This window comes from Emys orbicularis, chromosome 2 (genome assembly GCF_028017835.1).
Source record: "Emys orbicularis isolate rEmyOrb1 chromosome 2, rEmyOrb1.hap1, whole genome shotgun sequence".
NCBI lineage: Eukaryota > Metazoa > Chordata > Testudines > Emydidae > Emys > Emys orbicularis.
Genome location: NC_088684.1, coordinates 77,010,555 through 77,031,813, shown reverse-complemented (window position 1 = coordinate 77,031,813; position 21,259 = coordinate 77,010,555). Strand labels below are relative to the sequence as shown.

At 49.5% G+C, this 21,259-nt stretch overlaps 1 protein-coding gene across 1 annotated transcript in view; it reads left to right on the top strand.

Annotated features, from left to right (window-relative positions):
- The window catches only part of MEP1B (meprin A subunit beta), a 41,012-nt gene that overhangs the window by 11,617 nt on the left and 8,136 nt on the right, over window positions 1-21,259 (top strand). Inside the window, exons 7-10 of the mRNA XM_065398309.1 lie at window positions 6,027-6,205; window positions 7,762-7,980; window positions 16,121-16,273; window positions 18,285-18,500. Coding sequence (XP_065254381.1) covers window positions 6,027-6,205; window positions 7,762-7,980; window positions 16,121-16,273; window positions 18,285-18,500 — 767 coding nt within the window. The remainder of the gene's footprint in view (window positions 1-6,026; window positions 6,206-7,761; window positions 7,981-16,120; window positions 16,274-18,284; window positions 18,501-21,259) is intronic.

Genomic DNA, 21,259 nt, shown 5'->3' with positions numbered 1-21,259 from the left:
ATGCTGTACTCCAGGAGCATCTAAGAAGAGTCACCACCCAAGAAATGTACACATATCACTACATTGGAAAAACAATTCAAAATGAGATCATACAGTTACTGGCAACAAAAGTCAAACAGAAGATTGTGGCAGATCTGAAGTCAGCAAGATATTACTCTATTATTCTGGACTGCACACCTGACATCAGCCATACGGGACAAATGACTTAAATGGTGCATTTTGTAACAACAACAGAACCTAGTGAAAATGTCCCTTCAATGGTGACTGTCAGAGAGCATTTTCTAGAATTTATTGACATCGATGATACTACAGGAGCTGGTATGACAAATGTGCTTCTTAAAAAGTTGGAAGATACGGGAATTGTGATAGCTGACATGAGAGGTCAGGGCTACGATAATGGTACCAACATGAGAGGAAAGAACAGAGGAGTGCATCTGAGAGTTAAACCCTTGAGCTTTTTTTGTCCCATGCAGTTCTCATTCACTGAACATGGTGGTCAGTAATGCAGTCTCTGACACTGAAGCCACACGATGGGAAAGTCGAATGGAGGCGATAAAGCCTATCAAACACCAAATTGGGAAGATAGATGATGCCATAGTTGCCATTATGGAGGATAATGCTATGACAGGAACTGTTCGTGGGAGAACAGTGGCAGAGGGAAATGGAATCACCAGAAACATACATAACTTCAAATTTCTGTGTGGCTTAATGTTGTGGCATGACATACTGTTTGAAATAAATGTTGTAAGCAAGAGACTCCAAGGTGTTGACTTTGATATATCTGGAGCAATGGTATTATGCTCATACAAAGCACATGGGATCTTTATAGAGGAAGGTAAATACACAGCATTTATTGAGAATACCACAGTTAGCATATGCTTTTTAGACACACACACACACACACACACACACAGAGTCCTGCCAGTGATGTTCATAGTTACCAGTCTGTTGTAGCTCGAGTCAATCTAATGGCCAGTTAGATTGAGCACGAGTGTGGAGCTGGGTTCTGTCGGTCGTGAGCCGAGGCTTTGCAGGACTGAACCCAGAGTTCCATGGCAAAACACCCCAGCTTTATAGTTATAAATTCCCATTTGAGTCCATGCATTTTGCAATGTCATCCTGTAATCATTAGTCCTTAAGTGGTGTTATCATTTGATGGTTATTGTCAGGCTTCCCATCGTTATCTCTTATTTGTTGTCTCGCCTTTGGGGGTGCCTGCCTCACCTCTGAGGTCATCAATGCTGCTAACATGTTTAACATCGGATACAATGGATGTTTTCTGATGGTCTCCTGGTCTTTCCAAGTCTCTCACTTCTTCTTGACCATCTGGACATTTGTGATGGCTTTCACACCTTATCTTTTCCTGATGAATGCATTCCTCATTCACACAAACAATCTCTTACAGAAACCTTCAAAGGTATACAGACAGCAGTATTGTATATTCAGCAGAATACATTGTAAATCAAGCCGTGCTAAATCTTATAACTAAAACAATTCACATTGGGGCTTCAGGCCCTCAACATTCCTCTAATCTTCTTAACATAGATACAATAGAGAATCCTGTCTCTTACTTCCTGATTTGTAATACATATAGGAAACCATCGTAGCTTTATAACTTATTCTAAAACAAAAGGGTGACCATAATCACTCATAAGGATTGTTCTGGTCCAGGGGTTGGCAATGTTCGGCACGCGGCTCGCCAGAGTAAGCACCCTGGCGGGCCGGGCCAGTTTATTTACCTGCTGACGCGGCAGGTTCGGCCGATCGCGGGCCCCACTGGCCGCGGTTCACCGTCCCGGGCCAATGGGGGCAGTGGGAAGCCGCGGCCAGCTCATCCCTCGCCCACGCCGCTTCTCGCCGCCCCCATTGGCCCGGGACGGCGAACCGCGGCCAGTGGGGGCCGCGATCGGCCGAACCTGCCGCGTCAGCACGTAAATAAACTGGCCCGGCCCGCCAGGGTGCTTACCCTGGCGAGCCACGTGCCGAACGTTGCCAACCCCTGTTCTGGTCTGTCATTCCTTTCTGCTATTCAAAAGGGGTGGCTGACAGGATGAAATCCAATCATACATTAATTCTCATAGTACATTATAACAGGGCCGGCTTTAGGCCGATTCAGCCGATTCGGCTGAATTGGGCCCCGTGCCAAGAGGGCCCCGCGCCAAGAGGGCCCCGCGCCACAGCTCTCCACCCCGCCCCCAGCTCACTTCCCCCTCCTCCCTTCCCCTGAACGCTCCGCCCCCTGCTCCTCCCCCGCCCCTGCTTCCCGCGAATCAGAGGTTCGCGGGAAATCTGAAAAGAAGCAGGGGCGGGCAGGCAGCACCTGGTAAGCTGAGTCAGGGGTGTGGGAGGGGGACGTGAGAAGCGCTCCGGGGAGGCGCGGCACGGCCCAGTCCGGCCCCGGCCGAGCACCTCTGGCTCCAGCAGCTCCGGCCCCGGGGCGCCGGCCCCGGTTCTGGCCGAGCGCGCCGGCCCGGCCCGCTCGGCTCGGCTCAATCCCGGCCCCTGCGGCTCGGCTCGGGTCCGGCCCAGGCCCCGCAGCTTGGCTCGGCTCCGGCCCGGCTCCCTCGGCTCGGGCCGGGCCCAGCCCCCGCAACTCAGCTCGGGCCCGGCCGGGCCCGGCCCGGCCCCCGCAGCTCAGCTCGGGCCCGGCTCCCTCGGCTCGGGACGGGCCCGGCCCCCAAGGCTCAGCTCGGGCCCGGCCCCCAAGGCTTGGCGCGGCTCGGCTCGGGCCCGTCCCGGGCCCGTCCCGGCCCCCTGGCTCAGTTCGGGCCTGGCCCAGGCCCCGCAGCTCGGCTCGGCTCCGTCCCGGCCCCCGCGGCTTGGCTCGGCTCCGTCCCGGCCCCCGCGGCTCGGCTCGGGCCCGGCCCGGGTCCGGCCCCCCGGCCCGGGTCCGGTCCCCCGGCCCGGGTCCGGTCCCCCGGCCCGGGTCCGGCCCCCCGGCTCGGGTCCGGCCCCCCGGCTCGGGTTCGGCTCGGGCCCAGCCCCCCGGCTCAGCTCCAGCCCGGCCCCGGCTGAGCGGCTCCGGGCCAGACCCAAGCCCCACGACCCCGGCTGGAGCTCCGGCCGGAGCGCAGCCCGATTCCTGGGGGTGGGGCTTGCGGCAAGCCACGCCCCCAGGAATCGGGCCCCGCTCTTGCTAAAGCCGGCCCTGCATTATAAAATCCAGCTCCTACAATGGAACAACTGGACAAAGCAAAGTCATATCTATAGTCTTACAAGTCAGATGAGGGATTTCAAAACGTTCTAAAGAGTGCACAGAAGTTGGCAGAGGAACTTCACACTGAAGCTATTTTCCCACCCATTCAAGAATACAAGAGTCACCGAAGAAGAAGACATTTTGATTACGAGGCACGGGATAATCCCATACGAGACCCCAAACAACAATTCAAAGTTGAATTCTTTAACCAGGTGCTAGATTGTGCAATACAGTCAGTTGAAGAAGGTTTCATGCAGCTCAAGGAACACAGCAGTATATTTGGGATGTTGTATGATATTCCAAAACTCCTCACTATACCTGAAGAAGACCTACACCAGCAATGCAGGGCACTAGAGACAGTGTTGACACATGATGACATGCGCGATATTGATGCGAGTGATTTAGGTGATGAACTGAAAGCCCTTTCAAGATACATTTCAGCAGGATCAACTCCAAAGGCTGTTCTGGAATATATGTGCACAAATAAGATGACCACCCTCTTTCCAAATGCTTTTGTTGCTCTGTGCGTACTTCTAACACTTCCTGTAACAGTTGCCAGTGGAGAACGCAGCTTCTCCAAGCTGAAGTTAATAAAAACATATCTATACTCCACAATGACACAGGAGAGGCTGTTCGGCCTTGCAACCATCTCAATAGAGCACGAGCTGGTCCAGACTGTGGACCTTCAGGAAGCAGTTCAAATCTTTGCAACCAAGAAGGCACGGAAAGCACCACTTTGATTATTCAAACAGATAAAAATGTCAGTGTTTACTATGCAGACAAGAAAAGTTACATTTGCTGTTCAGGTGTTTGAAAGTTAAGTGTTACTTAAAATTTTTGAACAAGGCATTTTAAGTTGTTATTCTCCTTTATTAAAGTAGGTAGCAGAGCAGTACCATGAGAGGAGTAGAACAGGAAGAAGGCAGAATTGAGCCCTTTCAAAGTTTTGGCCCAAGCGAGGGGGCGTCATTTGAGCTCCCGGCCTCAGGTGCCAAAACGTTGTAGGCCCTGGGTAGACTGTGTGCTCTATGAAGAAGTACTTTCTTTTGTTTGTTTTAAGCCTGCTACCTATTAATTTTATTGGGTGACTCCTGGTTCTTGAGTAATGTGAAGGGGTAAATAACACTTCCTTATTCACTTTTTCCACCCCATCCATGATTTTATAGACCTCTATCATATCCCCCCTTTGTCTTCTCTTTTCTAAGATGAACAGTTCTAGTCTTTTTAATCTCTCCTCCTATGGAAGCTGTGACATACACCTAATCATTTTTGTTGGCCTTCTCTGTACCTTTTCCATTTCTGACAACATTTCTGAGATGAGGAGACTGGAACTTCATCTAGTATTCAAGGTGTGGGCATACTGTGAATTTATATTGTGGCACTATGATATTTTCTGTCTTATTAGCTATCCCTTTCCTAATGGTTCCCAACATTGTTAACTTTTTTTGACTGATGCTGCACAAACTATCCACAATGACTCCAAGATCTCTTTCTTGAGCAGTAACAGCTAATGTAGACCCCATCATTTAGCATGTGTAGTTGGGATTATGTTTTCCAGTATGCATTACATTGCATTTATCAACATTGAATTTCATCTGGCATTTTGTTGCTTAGTTACACAGTTTTGTGAGATTCCTTTGTAATTCTTCACTGTCAGCTTTGGACTATCTTCAGTAATTTTGTATCATCTGCAAACTTTGCTACATTGCTGTTTCCCCCTTTTTTCCAGATCATTTATGAATACATTGAACAGCACTGATCCATGAGAGGACCTACCCTCTTATCCCATGACTGTTTAGTTTGCATAAAACTGTTTAGTTTCCCTTCTGTGAGGGACCTTGTCAAAGGCTTTCTGAAAGTCCAAGTACACTATATCCACTGGATTGCCCCTGTCCACATGTTTGTTGACTCCTTCAAAGAATTCTAATGGTGAGACATGATTCCCCTTTACAAAAGCTGTATGGAACACAATATGTTGAACACAATTATGTTCTTTACTATAGTTTCAACCAATTTGCCTGGTACTGAAGTTAGTCTTACCAGCCTGTAATTGCCAGGAGTGCCTCTGGAGCCTTTTTTTAAAAATTGGTGTCGCATTAGCTATCCTCTAGTCATCTGGTACAGAAGCTGATTTAAGTGCTAGGTTTTACATACCACAATTAGTTCTACAATTTTATATTTGAGTTCCTTCAGAACCAAAAAGTCTGTCTCTCTCACCAACAGAAGTTGGTCTAATAAAAGATATTACCTGACTCAACTTGTCTCCCTATTTTTAAGGCTATACAGATGGCTTCATTCTTCAGGGCTGCCAATGCCAGCAGCTTCCACAAGCAACTAATTTCACTAAGGGGGGGGGGGGGAAATCCTTAATTAAAAAAATAAATTAGATGGCCTGAATGTTGTCTCTTAAAATTTTCCAGGGGAATCACCTTTCTGGCAAAATTTTATGTGGCTCCTCATTTCTGGGGTTTTTGCAGTATCAATGAAAATCTCATCAACCCTTTCTGTCATTAGTATTGTGACATTTTCCTGTTAAAGAAATAAACCAATAGAAACAAAACAAGTTCCAGACAGACAAACACAGTGAAAACCACTAAACTGAATATTAGAGGAAGGGACAAATCTGAAGAACTAACTCCAGATATATTAAACCAGAATAAATTATAGAAAAAAAGAAATGCGTTCTCTGTGTAGCAAACACATTATTTCATAAAACTTTGTAACTCTTACATTTAAACTGTATCTGTCAGAACAGACTGATTAAAAAGATTATTGGGGGATATCAGTTATGTATTTCTCAGACCTGTCCTGCATTTTATTTTATTATTAGTTGCTGGTCCTCTGTAGGGAACCGCCAACAAGGGAAGCAGCAACTCTCAATTGGAGCCAACTGCGACAGGATTGGGACTATTCAACATGAGTTCCTTCATGCACTTGGATTCTGGCATGAGCAATCACGATCCGACCGGGATGATTATGTCTCCATAATGCGGGACAGAATTCAGTCTGGTAAACCATTTTCATTTGCGTTCTTTTCACTTAAGGCAATGGAGAAGACTAATCTGTGTACAGCTACAGTAGGGTTTTAAAAATATAATTCCTTCACCTCAATTTATTTATTTTAACAACTACCCACACCAAAGAGATAAATGTTAAGGGACTCTAATTAGGGCAATAGACCTCAATTATTATTATCATCTGTATCAAGGTATTTCCTGGAAGCCTCAATGCAGGATTGGGGCCTCATTGTGCCAGGTGCAATACCCAGAGTAAGGGAGCACTTTGGAGCAGGGGTTGAGCAATGAGCATCCCCCGGCACATTGGAAAGTTGGCGCCTGTAGCTCCAGCCCCGGAGTTGGTGCCTATACAAGGAGCCGCATATTAACTTCTGAAGAGCCGCTTGTGGTTCCGGAGCCACAGGTTGGCCACCCCTGTCCTACACAATTATAGCACTACCCATCCAAGACACCATATGGAGCCTGCCGGCTGCACTCTCCCCCGACACTGAGGACAATCAGCAAGGTCCATTAGAGGATGAGCGGGAGGATACTAGAGAGCAGAGGCGCCGACTTTCTGAGTTCCCCGGGGGGTGCTCGACCCCTGCTCTGCCCCAGGCCCCTCCCCCACTACACCCCTTCCCCCAAGGCCCCACCCTGCCCCACCTCTTCCTGTCCCCGCTCTTCCCCTCTCCCACCAGCGCCTCCTGCATGCTGCTGAACTGCTGATCGCGGGAGGCATTGGAAGGGAGGAGCACATCAGCAGGACCATCCTTGGGTACTGAGCACCCACTATTTTGTTCCCATGGGTGCTCCAGCCCCAGAGCACCCATGGAGTCAGCACCTATGCTAGAGAGGAACTGTCCCCTAAGAGCCAGGAGCTTTTTGGGATCCAGGACCTTGATGCCAGCCAGCTGAAGAGCCAGCCCCAGTCATGCCTGCAATAACGTATCCCAATTCCTGCCCTGCTCTGAAGCAAAGGACCATGTATCTCTGCCCCAAGAATGCTATTCCATCAGTTCACAGCAAACTACCACCATGTGTTCACACAATGCAAACTGAAAACAGAACAGACATCCTGCGTGTATGCTACTGGTGCAACATGCGTACTGGGAGTTACCAGACGTTTTATATTAAACCATCAAAGTCAAAAGTTTCAATGGTCAGAAGCTGAAACTACAAACATTTCAGACCAGAAATAAAGTATTTTTTTTATAGTGATGGTAAATAATCATTGAAACAACTTACCTAGGATTGTGGTGGAGTCTTCATCACCTGAAGTCTTGAAATCAAGACTGGAGGTCCAAAAGATATGCTATAGTTTAATGAGAAGTTGTGGGTTTGATGCAGGAATCATGCGGTAAAATTCTATGGTCAGTGTTATGCAGCAGGGCAGACTAAAAAAATCATAGTGCTCCCTTTTGCCCTTAAAAAAAATCTATGACTCAGTCCTAGAACCCTTAAATTACACAGTTTTCTTAATATAGAAGTTACCTAAAATACGTATATGTACAGTCTGCTTTTATATCCTGATTGATCAATTATCTCTCCTTTCATTTTCTTCATTAGGTAAAGAACACAATTTCAATACATATGATGATAAAACATCAAGCGCCCTGAACGTTCCTTACGATTACACTTCTGTGATGCACTATAGTAAAACGGCATTCATGAATGGAACTGAACCAACCATAGTAACTAACATACCAGAATTCATGGATGTGATTGGGCAACGAATGGATTTCAGTGATTATGATCTCCAGAAGCTAAATCGCCTATACAATTGCAGTAAGTTTTTCAAGTTCTCTTGAATCATTGTTGCTTTTTCTGTCCATTATATGGAAGAAATCAAGAAACATTTATCCAGCACAGGTAAAAGAGAAGCTAACGGTTTAGAAAAGTGGGTGTGTTAACAGCACCAGAAATATCAGTACAATTAAGACAGATAGAAATAACAGACCACACCAGCAGGAGTCCTGCTCTTTAGGAGGCAATGCAAAGCTTCCAATAAAACTTTATTTGACCTTTAGTTAAAGAACACCTTTACTAGGCAGCTGATTTGTGTTATCCCTTGGGTGGTTGTTTTTTTAAGACATGCTTTACTGTACAAAGTTTTTTGATTCCCCAGCAGTTGCGATAGACACTGTAGAAAAATTCACATCGCTGCTGTCTCTATTATATCTGCATTGGCTGCACCCTTCCCTATCACAATTTGGGAGATATAGGGTGTGTGTCATCAAATTACACGGCGGGGGGTTTCTCTGAAGAAAATACATGGTGATAGTGCGAGACCAGTACCTCTGCACATAGGCCAGGTAATTCAAGAAGAGGAATGAAAACAAGGGAGGGAGAATTATAGTATATGGTTCCATTATCAAAGGGGATTACAAATCTGTAATTGTGATTGGCTAAACCAGTTCAGATAAGTATACACTGGCTTGCAGATCATAACTTTTTTGGTAACCTCACCACAACAACAAGCAAATCATGCATCATTAGACATTATGTTTAAAAAAAAACCAATTATGGTTTCAAAAAACATTTTACAATAAGTATGAGCATTAAAATTCTACAAGCTCCTAGTAAAAATCCCTTTGCTTGCTTAGGTCCCAGTTCAGCAACACACTTTAGGCACATGAAGCACTTGAGGTCAGTGGGACTTACATATGTGCTTAAAATGTAAGGGTGTCTGTGGCAGGCCTGGCACCGCAGCGCCCCCTTGTGGCAGGGGTAGGATGGGGTGTCGGCGCCTCACCACTCTCCAGTCCTTGTGGCCGCCTCTCTGCGGGCAGCCAGTTACGGCCTTTTGGTCTCCCTCTCTACTGTCCCCCTGTCTGGAGCAGTAGCATGACCTAGCGGTCGGAGTCTATATAACTTCCCTTACGAGCGGGATAGCATGGCCTAGCAGCCAGAGTCCATATAAACCCCCTTTCGAGCGGGGTAGCGCGGCCTAGCGGCCAGAGTCCATATAAGATCCCTCACGGTTTGGGGTGAGGGGGTAGGGGGACTCGGGCCCTCCCTCTCCACCGAGCCCTGACCCAGGGCCCTGGTAGCGGCAAGCTTTCCTTGCCACTCGCTCGGCGGGGATCCGCCCGCAACACGCTGAGCGTCAATACAGCTTTAACGCTATTTATCTCTATAGTTCCCCATAGTCACTTCCTACCATGAATACCAGTTCGTCTGCGGCGGGGGGTCCTCCGGTCTGTTCCTCCCCTGGGACGTCCTCTGTCGGGGTCTCAGGTAGTGCCTCGGCTTGACTGACTCCCGGATCCTGGCTCGCAGGCCCTCCCTCTGTAGGAGCTAGCGGCGTGCGTGCGTCCTTCTCCTCCGGCGGTCAGCCCAGACTGAGCTGATCTGCAGGCTTTTATATCTGTTCTCCAGTTGGAGCATGCCCAGCAGAGCTTCCAGGGCGTGGCTTCCTCTGCTAGGAAGGAAGGGTTAACTCCTGCTGTACCAGTGCGGGGCCACTCTGCCCCGACACACACCCTCCCCCTTAAGACAGCCGCCTGGGCCGGCTGACCCTTGACCGTCTCCTCCCCCTCCTCTTCCCTGACTCGGGAAAAGAAGTCTGCATTCCCATGAGCCTTTCCCGGCTGGTGTAACACGCGGAAGGAGTAGGGTTGGAGGGACAAGTACCACCGCATGATCCGTGTGTTTGCGTCTTTCATGCTGTTAATCCACCTGAGGGGTGCATGGTCTGTTACCAAAGAGATGGGGTTCCCTAATAGATAGTACCTCAGGGCCTCGACTGCCCATTTCACTGCCAGGGCCTCCCGCTCTATGGTGGAGTACCGTGTTTCTCGGGGGGAACAGCTTACGGCTTAGGTACAAGATGGGGTGTTCTTCTCCCCCCACCTCTTGCGACAGTACGGCCCCCAACCCTACCTCTGAGGCGTCAGTCTGGAGGATAAAGGGCCTTGCGAAGTCAGACTGGATCAGTATTGGCTCCCGTGTCAATCGTTCCCACAGGGCGCAAAAGGCCTTCTCGCAGTCTTCCGTCCACTGGACCTTCCGTGGCTGGGAGCTCCGCGTCAAATCCGTCAGGGGGGCAGTGAGCGTGGCAAAGTTAGGCACAAACCTACGATAGTATCTGGGCAGCCCTAAGAACTGTCGTACTTGCCTTTTAGTTGTGGGCGTTGGATAGTTCTTCAAGGCTTCCACCTTGCCTACCAAAGGGCTGATTTTCCCTCGACCTACCGTATAGCCCAGGTAGGTCACTTCTCTCTGGCCCAACTGACATATGGCTGGGTTTGCGGTGAGCCCTGCTTTTCCCAATGCTCGTAGCACCTTGGCACGGTGCTGGAAACGTTCCTCCCAATTGGCACTGTAGACGATGTCGTCGATGTATGCTGCAGCGTACGCGTTGTGGGGGCTCAGCACTTGATTCATGAGCTGCTGGAAGGTAGCCGCGGCCCCATGCAACCCGAAAGGCATAATTGTAAATGGATAGAGGCCGAATGGCGTTGGGAATGCTGTCTTTTCTCTGGAGGCCGGTGTCAATGGGATCTGCCAATATCCCTTAGTCAGGTCTAGGGTGGAGATGAATTCTGCCTTGCCTAGTCACTCCAGCAGCTCATCCACCCGGGGCATGGGATAGGCATCGAAATGTGAGATCGCATTCACCTTGCGGAAGTCAATACAAAACCTGACCGTTCCATCTGGCTTGGGAACAAGTACTATGGGGCTCCGCCATTTGCTCCGCGACTCTTTGACCACCCCCAGGGCCAACATCACATCGAGCTCTCTCCTCACCGTCTCCCACATCTTCCTGGGGAGTGAGCGGTGGGCATCCCTCACTTTGTGGCCGGGGACAGTGGCAATATGGTGGTTGGTCAGCATGGTCTTCCCGGGCTGTGTCAACAGGACTGTGGGGAAAGCTGAAATCAGTTGTCGTACCTGCTCCTGCTGGACCGGGTCAAGCTCCGGGCCTATGGCCGCTGTCCCTGGTTCCCCTGCCAACGGCTCTAACTCGGGTTCTGGAGGGTACGGGGCAATCATCAGGCCCTCCCAATCTCTCCAGGCCTTGAGGAGGTTTACATGGTAGACCTGAGTGTCCTTCCTTCGCCCTGACATCCGCACTTCATAGTCGACAGGCCCAATGCGTCTGGTCACCTCGAAGGGGCCTTGCCACTTAGCTAGCAGCTTAGACTTGGAGGAAGGAAGCAGCAAGAGGACATGGTCTCCAGGCTCAAAACTTCTCATCTTGGCCCTTTTGTTGTATTGCGCCTCTTAGTTATGTTGGGCTTTCACCAGATTCTCCCGGGCGAAGGCTCCCAACTCTTGGAGCCACTCTCTCAGGTGGAGGATGTACTGGATGGATCCTCAGACGCGGGTCTCCTGCTCCTCCCATGTTTCTTTTAGGAGGTCTAGAATTCCCATGGGCTTCCTCCCATAGAGGAGTACAAAAGGGGAGAACCCTGTGGAAGCCTGTGGCACCTCTCGCACAGCAAAGAGGAGTGCTGGGAGCAATTTATCCCAGTGCTGGGGGTCGTCGTCCACGAATTTCCTTAACATGGCTTTCAAGGTGCCATTAAATCTCTCCACCAACCCATCCGTCTGAGGGTGGTAGACTGAGGTCTTAAGCGCCCGGATGTTCAGCAGCCGGCACAACTCTGCCATTAGTCTAGAAGTCACATTAGTCCCTTGGTCCATTAGTATCTCCCGCGGCAGGCCGACCTGAGTGAAGATCTGCAAGAGCTCGTTGGCGATGACCGGAGCCATGGCGGACCGTAGTGGTACCGCCTCTGGATACCGTGTTGCATAGTCAACCACGACCAGGATATACTTGTGGCCCAAGCTACTCTTCTCCAAGGGCCCCACTAAGTCCAAGCCTATCCGTTCAAAGGGTGTCCCAATCACCGGCAAGAGCACAAGGGGGGCTCTTGGTACGCCTTTTGGGCCAGTCTTCTGGCATTCAGGGCAGGAGGCACAGTAGTCCCGTACCTCCCTATGGATGCCTGGCCAGAACCACCTCTGGGCTACCCGTTGCAGCGTTTTCTCCCTCCCCAGGTGCCCAGCCCACGGCACTGAGTGAGCTAAGTGGAGCAAGTTCTGCCGGAACCGTCGCGGGACCAACAGTTGGCACAGGTCTTCCTTCGTCTGTGGTTCCTGGACTACCCGATAGAGTAAATCATGATGGATCTCAAATTGGGGTCCTTGCTGACGGCGTTGCGGCCAGTCTTCCTCCCCGGGTGGTCCCATCGCCTGCTCCCAAGCCTGACTGAGGGTGGTATCCCCCCGTTGCTCTTCCAGGAAGTTGGCGTCTACCTCCAGCCATCCATGGTCCTCTCCCGTCGGGGCCTCGGTAGGGGTTCGGCTCCCCTCCTCTATCTCTGGATTCCCTGAGGGCCCCTCTAGGGGGTCGTCCGCCACTGGTTGGCCTAATAATCCAGGCCTTCTAGCACACCCCCCACTTTTCCTCCCAGGCTGCATACCCTACTCCCACAAGAGGTCAGCAAAGCCCGGCCAGTCACGTCCTAGGATCACGGGGTAAGCTAACTTTGGGGCCACCCCAACTAGACACCGCACTCGGTGCTAAGCTGCCTCAAGCTGCACCCAGATGGTGAGGTATGGCTTCACGTCCCCGTGAATACACTGCAGGTTGATGGGGGCCCCGGTGGGGCCAGAGGGCTTTATCAGCCCGGCCTGGATGACCGTCTGGCTACACTCCGAGTCCACCAAGGCCCAGGTAGACGTCCCATCTTCTTTCACCGGTATGACTATCTTCCCCGGCTCCCAGGTCCGGGCCCGGTGTCTGGTCACCCACACCTGTCCATAGTTACAATCCATGTATGGGCACTCCCTCCAGAAGTGCCCTACCTGTCCGCACTCGTAGCACCGGTCCCGCTTCCCTTCTTCGGTCGGGGTGTGGCGGGGGCTGCTCTGCCGCCCCGGCGCGTCGTCTTGACTTCTTATGAGGTCCGATCCGGATGGATCCTTGGCGCTGTGGGTCGTGTGTGTCCCTGATGGCTGGGCATATCGACGGGGGCCTCCCCCGTCCACCTTACGGGCCCCCCAGGCCGGGTTCAGGTTCCACTCCCCCGGGTCCCCCCCTTTGGGGCTGGTCTTCGGTTCTCCCTCTGCTGCCAGGTAATCCTCCATTAGGGAGGTCGCCTCTGTGAGGGTCCTGGGGCAGTGTCTTTGTACCCATTCTTTCCCCCCGGTGGGAAGGGTCTGCAGGAACTGTTCTAGTGCCACAGCTTCAGCTACCTGAATACTCGTCCGTCTTACTGGTTTCAACTACCTCCAACAGAGGTCACGGATTCGCTGGGCCACGGCTCGTGGTCTGGCTCCCAGCGTGTACCGTTCTCTACGGAGTCACTGGCGGTAGGTTTCCGGGCTGACGCCCGGTTGGTCTAAGACAGCGGCCTTGACCTTCAAATAGTCCAGTGCGTCCTGTGGATCGAGGTTACGGTAGGCGGCTTGAGCTGGGCCGGTCAGGTAGGGTGCTAGAATAGCGGCCCAATGTGCGGGGGGCCACTGTACGGCAGTTGCAACCCGCTCAAAAGTCACCAGGAAGGCCTCGGGGTCATCTCCCGGCCCCATCTTTGTTAGGCACACTGGTAGTCCTCCGAGCCCCTCACTGGCGCTGCCCCCTGCGGCGCCTAGGGGAGGACCCGGTGCCTGTCCTATCAGCGTCGCCATCTGCTGAACCAGTCGCTCCTGGTTAGCCTGTTGTTGGTCTGTCAGCTCTCGAATTAGCCGTTGCTGCTGCTCTTGCAGCTGCACCGCTTGCAACTGTTGTTGTGCTGCTAACTGCTGGAGCAACTGCGCTTGCTGCTGCTGCTGTTGCACCACCTGCTGCTGCTGGTTCTCCAGCAGCCATTTCAAAAGCTTCTCGGGGTCTATTCTGGGCGTCTGGATCCTTGTGTCAGGCCCTGATCGATGCCCACATTCTCCACCAGTTGTGGCGGGCCTGGCACCACAGCGCCCCCTTGTGGCAGGGGTAGGATGGGGTGTTGGCGCCTCACCACTCTCCAGTCCTTGTGGCTGCCCCTCTGCAGGTGGCCTGTTACGGCCTTTTGGCCTCCCTCTCTACTGTCCCCCGTCTGGAGCAGTAGCGCAACCTAGCGGCCGGAGTCCATAGAACCTCCCTTTCGAGCGGGATAGCGCGGCCTAGCGGCCAGAGTCCATAGAACCTCCCTTTCGAGCGGGGTGGCGCGGCCTAGCGGCCAGAGTCCATAGAACCTCCCTTTCGAGCGGGGTGGCGCGGCCTAGCGGCCAGAGTCCATAGAACCTCCCTTTCGAGCGGGGTGGCGCGGCCTAGCGGCCAGAGTCCATAGAACCTCCCTTTCGAGCGGGGTGGCGCGGCCTAGCGGCCAGAGTCCATAGAACCTCCCTTTCGAGCGGGGTGGCGCGGCCTAGCGGCCAGAGTCCATAGAACCTCCCTTTCGAGCGGGGTGGCGCGGCCTAGCGGCCAGAGTCCATATAAGATCCCTCACGGTTTGGGGTGAGGGGGTAGGGGGACTCAGGCCCTCCCTCTCCACCGAGCCCCGACCCAGGGCCCTGGTAGTGGCAAGCTTTCCTTGCCACTCGCTCGGCGGGGATCTGCCCGCAACACGTCGAGCGTCAATACAGCTTTAATGCTATTTATCTCTATAGTTCCCCTGGGTCACTTCCTACCATGAATACCAGTTCGTCTGCGGCGGGGGTCCTCCGTCGGGGTCTCAGGTAGTGCCTCGGCTTGACTGACTCCTGGATCCTGGCTTGTAGGCCCTCCCTCTGCAGGAGCTAGCGGCGTGCGTCCTCCTCCTCCGGCAGTCAGCCCAGACTGAGCTGATCTGCAGGCTTTTATATCTGTTCTCCAGTTGGAGCATGCCCAGCAGAGCTTCCGGGGCGTGGCTTCCTCTGCTAGGAACGAAGGATTAACCCCTGTTCTACAAGTGCGGGGCCATTCTGCCCCGTCACAGTGTCCTTAAATTCTTTGTTGAATTGGGATCATAGCTGGGTCCTCCCCTTATCTCTTGCAACTCTGACCGTTACCCCTTTTGTAAATTGTGTACAACCCCTTTCTTTGTCTTTTCCCCACATTTTATTATTTCCTCACTACATATGTGCCATTCTATATCTCTTATCCTTATCTCCATTCACATCCACTCAGTAGGAGAAATCATAGGCCTATTGAAGTCTATGTGTGTTTTGCTATTGATTTAATCAGGGCCAGGATTTCAACCAGTCTCTCTCCTAGCTTAGACAGAGACCTAAATCTGGTCTGTACTTTCCCTTACAGTCTGCTTAATATTTATTATTAAACCACGTGTTGTGCATTCAGTCAGTATGGTTTTAGTTTATTTTTATATGAGACAGACAAAACTTTCAAAATTTCCATGGGCTGATGCAATCATAGGTTTCAAATGCAAACAGGCTTTTGTGTTACATTTTTTAAAAATCCCAGCTAAATCATGTCCTCCTTACTGCTCTTTAGTGTTACATTCAACTGATATTCCAAAATTAGTAGTCTAACCAATTCATCAGGGAAATTTTGGTAAAACCAGTGGCCATGCCTGGGATAACTGGAGGAGATGGAGATCTGAAGGGGAAGGAGAGTCCATCCTCATTTTGATTGAGTAAGGACTGGAGGATCTGGGCTATCATTTTTATAAACAACTGTCTATTGCACAATATAAATACAACACTTAAGAGATGCAGAAGATGATTAATGGATCTCTCAGGTACGATGGAGTCACTTGATGTTCACGATTGCTGAAAAAGAACCCAAACTTTACATTAGTCAGTCCCACTCCAGTCTGTCACAGCTAATTAAAGGCCCACTCATGTGAAGTGCTAAACATGCAACTCATATTGACTTTGACGGGATTGGTGGATGCATAGGATTCCATAGGAGCCTAATGTCTTAGTATTCTCTCTGACACCAGCTTCGGAAGACTAGAATTCACATGTACCACTTACTTCCTTTTGTATCTTGCAGCCTCCTCACTAAGCTTTATGGACACATGCAGTTTTGAACTTGAAAATGTGTGTGGCATGATTCAAAGTTCAGAAGATAACAGTGACTGGCAGCGTGTGTCTCAGGTACCTGCTGGCCCACACACTGATCATACCAATATGGGACACTGCAAAGGTAATGTCAAGGAATCTTATCTCTTGACAATGTTTTCTGCTAGGGCAGAATTGTGACTTTGATCTTCTTCAGAGTGCAACTGAGGATGAATTTTTAACCAAGCAGCATAAAATTATCAGGGACACGTGTCATTTTTGCTGTAGATATTAATGAAGGTTGAAAGTTCTAATCTCTTTCCTCTGCTTTCTGGCCTTTGGTATAGTAATAAAACAAGAGAACTATACAAGATGTATTAACTGGCTTAAAAAAAGATTTACAAACCATGGTAGTTCAGATATATGAAAAATATTTCTGCTATTACCATAAATTCTTGTTTGTGATTAACTGCTCAGTAGTAATTTTGGAAGGGGTTGGGATTTGAGAATATATATTATTTGGGTTGGGCAAACAGTTCATTGGGAATAAAAACTGATTGTTTTGAGCCTGCCAAAACAAACATCATGAGTTTTGATTCAACAGCATCAGCCAACTCTCCAGGTAGTGTATGCAAGCAAATAATGGGCCATCTGGAAAGGAGTCATTGGGGCAAACAACTTGACTTAGTTTTAAGATAGAGCTTGATAGTTTATTAATGGGATTCTATGACGGGGTTGCCTGAGATAGCAGGGGACTAGACTCAGAGATCAGGAGGCCCCTTGCAGTCCTATCAGTGGCGGATTTAGAGTTAGTGGAGCACTGTGCACAGCTTCACTTTCAGGGCCCCCCCTCAGGACCCACCCAAGAAAAAGAACATTCTCTCTTCTCTCTTCTCCCCCCCTCCCTGTTTTCATTCTTTTTTTCTTCATCCTCCTCCTATTATGGGAAGTAAATGAAAATAAAGTGAGGTATCTTGACTGGGGCAGAGGGTTGGGGTGAAGGAGGAGGTGCGGGGGTTGGGCTCTGGGAGGGAGTTTGGGGGTTGTGTGCGGGGGTTGGGCTGGGGCAGGGGGTTGGAGTGTGGGAGGGGGTGAGGGGTGCAGGCTCAGGGAGGAAGTTTGGGTGCGGACTCTGGGCTGGGGTGGGGGGTTGGGGTGTGGGCTCTGGGAGCAAGGTTGGGTGCGGGCTCTGGGCTGGGGCAAGGGGTTTGGGTGCGGGAGGGGTTAGGGGTTGGGCTCTGGGAGGAAGTTTCGTGCAGGGAGTGGGCTCTGGGCTGGGGTGCAGGAGGGGGCAGCGCTTACCTTGGGCGGCGCGGCTCCCAAAGCGACCAGCGCACACACTCCTCCGGCAGCAGCTCCTAGGCAGGGGGGACAGGGGATTTCCACGCATCGCTACCCGCAGGCGCAGTTCCCGGCCAATGGGAGCTGCAGAGTTGGCACTCAGGGCGCCACAGGGACTAGCCGGCCGCTTCTGGGAGCAGCGCGGCATGGAGGGAGGGAGGCAGAGTGGGCAGGGAGCTGCCTTAGCCCTGCTGCTGGCACATCTCTGCGTGCCCCTTGGGGGGAGGAAGGCAGCAGGGCAGCAGGTTTCCATGCGCCGCCCAGGGCTGGGGCAGCACATGGAGCCGCCCCCCCCGCCAAGGGCATGCAGAGACATGCCAGCAGCCGGCTGCTTCTAGGAGCAGCATGGGGCCATGGGCCACAGCATGCAGGCAGCCTGTCTGCCTGAGCCCTGCTGCGCCGCCTGCCGGGACTAGGGGGAAGATTGTCAGATGAGATTTGTCCTGCATTTTGGGGGGCCCCTGTCATCAGGGGCCCCATGCTACCGAACAGCTTGTTTCATGGTAAATCCGCTCCTGAGTCCTATGTCCCTAAATGGCTAGACCCGAAAAGCCTATGCTTTGGAACATGGATAATAAGAGACAGGCAAATGGGGAAAATAGCCAGCAAAAGAGAAAAATTCTCTTTACTCCAATACTGTATCCCCAGAGACTCTACGGCCTTTGAGGTAGGGACCATCATTTACTACATTTATAATGGGCCTAACACGCTGAGTCCCCTACGCATGATCACAATGTAATGTTAAATAATATTAATAAAACTGTAACCAGAAAACTCTTTCTTTTTCTTTTGCATTTCTCATGCACCTTTGACAGATACTGGGTACTTCATGCATTTTAATACCAGTGCTGGCAGCGTGGGAAACACAGCTACCCTGGAGAGCCGAATTCTGTATCCCAAAAGAGGATTTCAGTGCTTACAATTCTATTATTACAACAGTGGTCATGAAAGTGATAAGCTGAACATCTTAGTCAGGGAGTATGCTTTAGCCAGCTCCACTAGTGGTTTAAGACTCATTGAAAGGATACAAGGTATGAAATAAAGTTGCTTTTTAAATGTGTGCCTTCTGGTTGGATATATATTCAATATGCTTAACAGACTGCTGGGAGGGAAAAGCATAGTATAGTGAAGTGGCATTTTTCCTTTATCATTGTTTATCTTTTAACTCCTGTCCTCTGTAGTTTCATTATTTGCTTTCTTCTCTCTTGTTATTGCAGTGATTCTATTAGCTGAGGATATAATATGTGATGCAACCTCAGTCAGTCATTTTCCAGTAATACAGTCGGTACTACAACTGACTTGCACTTACCATCAATATGGTTCTCTCACCTAACATAGCTAAAGATCCACAAGCATTCATGGTAACTGATCTAAAATTGCAGGTGTGATGGGTTGGATCACAGAAACCCCTTAGGAACTGCCAACTGATGTGCCAAGACTACTTTTGCCCTTGCTTTCCTGCCCTGGCAGCTTGAGACTTCAGTGCCCTGCCTGGTTTGAGCCAGACCCGCTAGCCTGCTGCAAACCCAGACCCAAGTCTGAACCATGTCCCCTAACAGCTGTAGGCTTAATTGAAAGCAGGTTAAGAAGTGTTCCTGTCTTTAACACTCAGATGTTCAACTCCCAATGGGGTCCAAACCCTAAATAAATCCGTTTTACCCTGTATAAAGATTACTGGAAGCTTACTGGAACACCTCTGAGGGTGAGGTTTTATCTGTATTCAGTTTGCTTACTGTATTAGACATAAAGTAGAACACGCAACTCTACTTTGCTTGGTAATTCACTTTGTTCTGTCTGTTACTACTTGGAACCACTTAAATACTACTTTCTGTATTTAATAAAATCACTTTTTAGTTATTAATTAACCCAGAGCATGTATTAATACCTGGGGGCGGCAATCAGCTGTGCATACCTCTCTATCAGTGTTATAGAGGACAAACAATTTATGAGTTTACCCTGTATACAGGGTATAATACAGGGTAAACTCATAAATTGTTTGCCCTCTATAACACTGATAGGTATACACAGCTGATTGCCCCCCCCCCAGGTATTAATTACCAAGCAAAATAAAGTAGAACACGCAACTCTATGTCTAATACAGCAAGCAAACTGAATACAGATAAAACCTCACCTTCAGAGGTGTTCCAGTAAGCTTCCTTTTACAGACTACCCTCCTTCTAGTCTGGGTCCAGCAATCATTCACACCCCCTGTAGTTACTGTCCTTTGTTCCAGTTTCTCTCAGGTATCCTTGGGGGTGGAGCCAGCTGAAGACAAAATGGAGGGGTCTCCCAGGGGTTTGAATAGACTTTCTCTTGTGGGTGGAGGCCCCCTCCTCTCTTCTATGCAAAGTCCAGCTCCAAGATGGAGTTTTGGAGTCACATGGGCAAGTCACATGTCCATGCATGACTCAGAACTTACAGGTAGCAACCAGGGTTCACCTGCTGCCTTGAACGTCCTCAAGTAGACTTCTTATGTGGATTGGAGCCTTCCAGGATCCATTGTCCGTTAAGTGCTTCTTGATTGGGCACTTAACTTGCACATTCCTTTCTCAGGTTTCAGAGTAGCAGCCGTGTTAGTCTGTATCCGCAAAAAGAACAGGAGTACTTGTGGCACCTTAGAGACTTGTTTCGCAGTTTCTTTGAGAGTGTGTGACACAGTCTCTCAGCATAGTCTGTGTGATATGTAGATTGTAATGGATTTTTTACCTTTAGTCCTTTTGGTATGATGTCCATCTGCTTGCATTTGGAAAGGAAGATGATGTCTGTCTGTATCTGTACGAGTTTTTTCATGAAGTTGATGGATTTCCACTCCATACGGCTAAATGCAGTGCCTTGCATAATGACAGGTTTCAGAGTAGCAGCCGTGTTAGTCTGTATCTGCAAAAAGAACAGGAGTACTTGTGGCACCTTAGAATCTCTAAGGTGCCACAAGTACTCCTGTTCTTATTCCTTTCTCAGGAAGCTGACGAAATGCTTTACTAAGGCTACTTAGAAATCAAGCAAGTACACAGCCAATATTCATAACTTCGAATACAACAATGACACATGCATACAAATAGGATGAATAGATTCAGTAGATCATAACCTTTACATAGATATGTTACATGGCATATGTAGCATAAAACATATTCCAGTTATGTCACATACACATTCATAAGCATATTCCATAAAGCCTTATGGGGTGCAACGTCTCAGCAGGTAGATGTGTCTTAGACAACATAAAAAGTTGCAGAGCAAATTAATGTTAATAGTTAAGATATTAATATTACAAAAGTGGAAAAGTCTGAGTGACTCTAAAAGATTAGCCTAGTGCCCTGGTCTGAGGGATCTTATCAGATTGGAAAAAAATATTTCCAGACATTTATTTAACAGTATTTGGACTAACTTCACAGAAGTATGTGAATAACATATCATAATTTGCAGTTGACACGTAGCATGATATATTCTGTGAGCTTTCAACTGTAAAAAAGTTTTAAGTGATTTAGACACCTAACTCCGATTGGAAATCAACAGGGCTTAGTCACTTGGGCAATTTTGAAAAATGTACTCAATATGCAAGTTTCTTTCCTGTTTCTTTCCTCCCTCTTTTTTGAACATATAATAAACTTTAAAACTGATAAAAGCCTCACCAATCTCCAGGTTTACAGGACCAGTCTACAATAGTGTATTTCCCATATAAGGACTAATTAAAATGCATTGAAATCTACAGAAGTTTTTTCATTGATTCATCAGGTTTTGGATCAGGCACAAGACCTTTTGTCATTGTTAATAAGTCAGAGCAGATCTCATT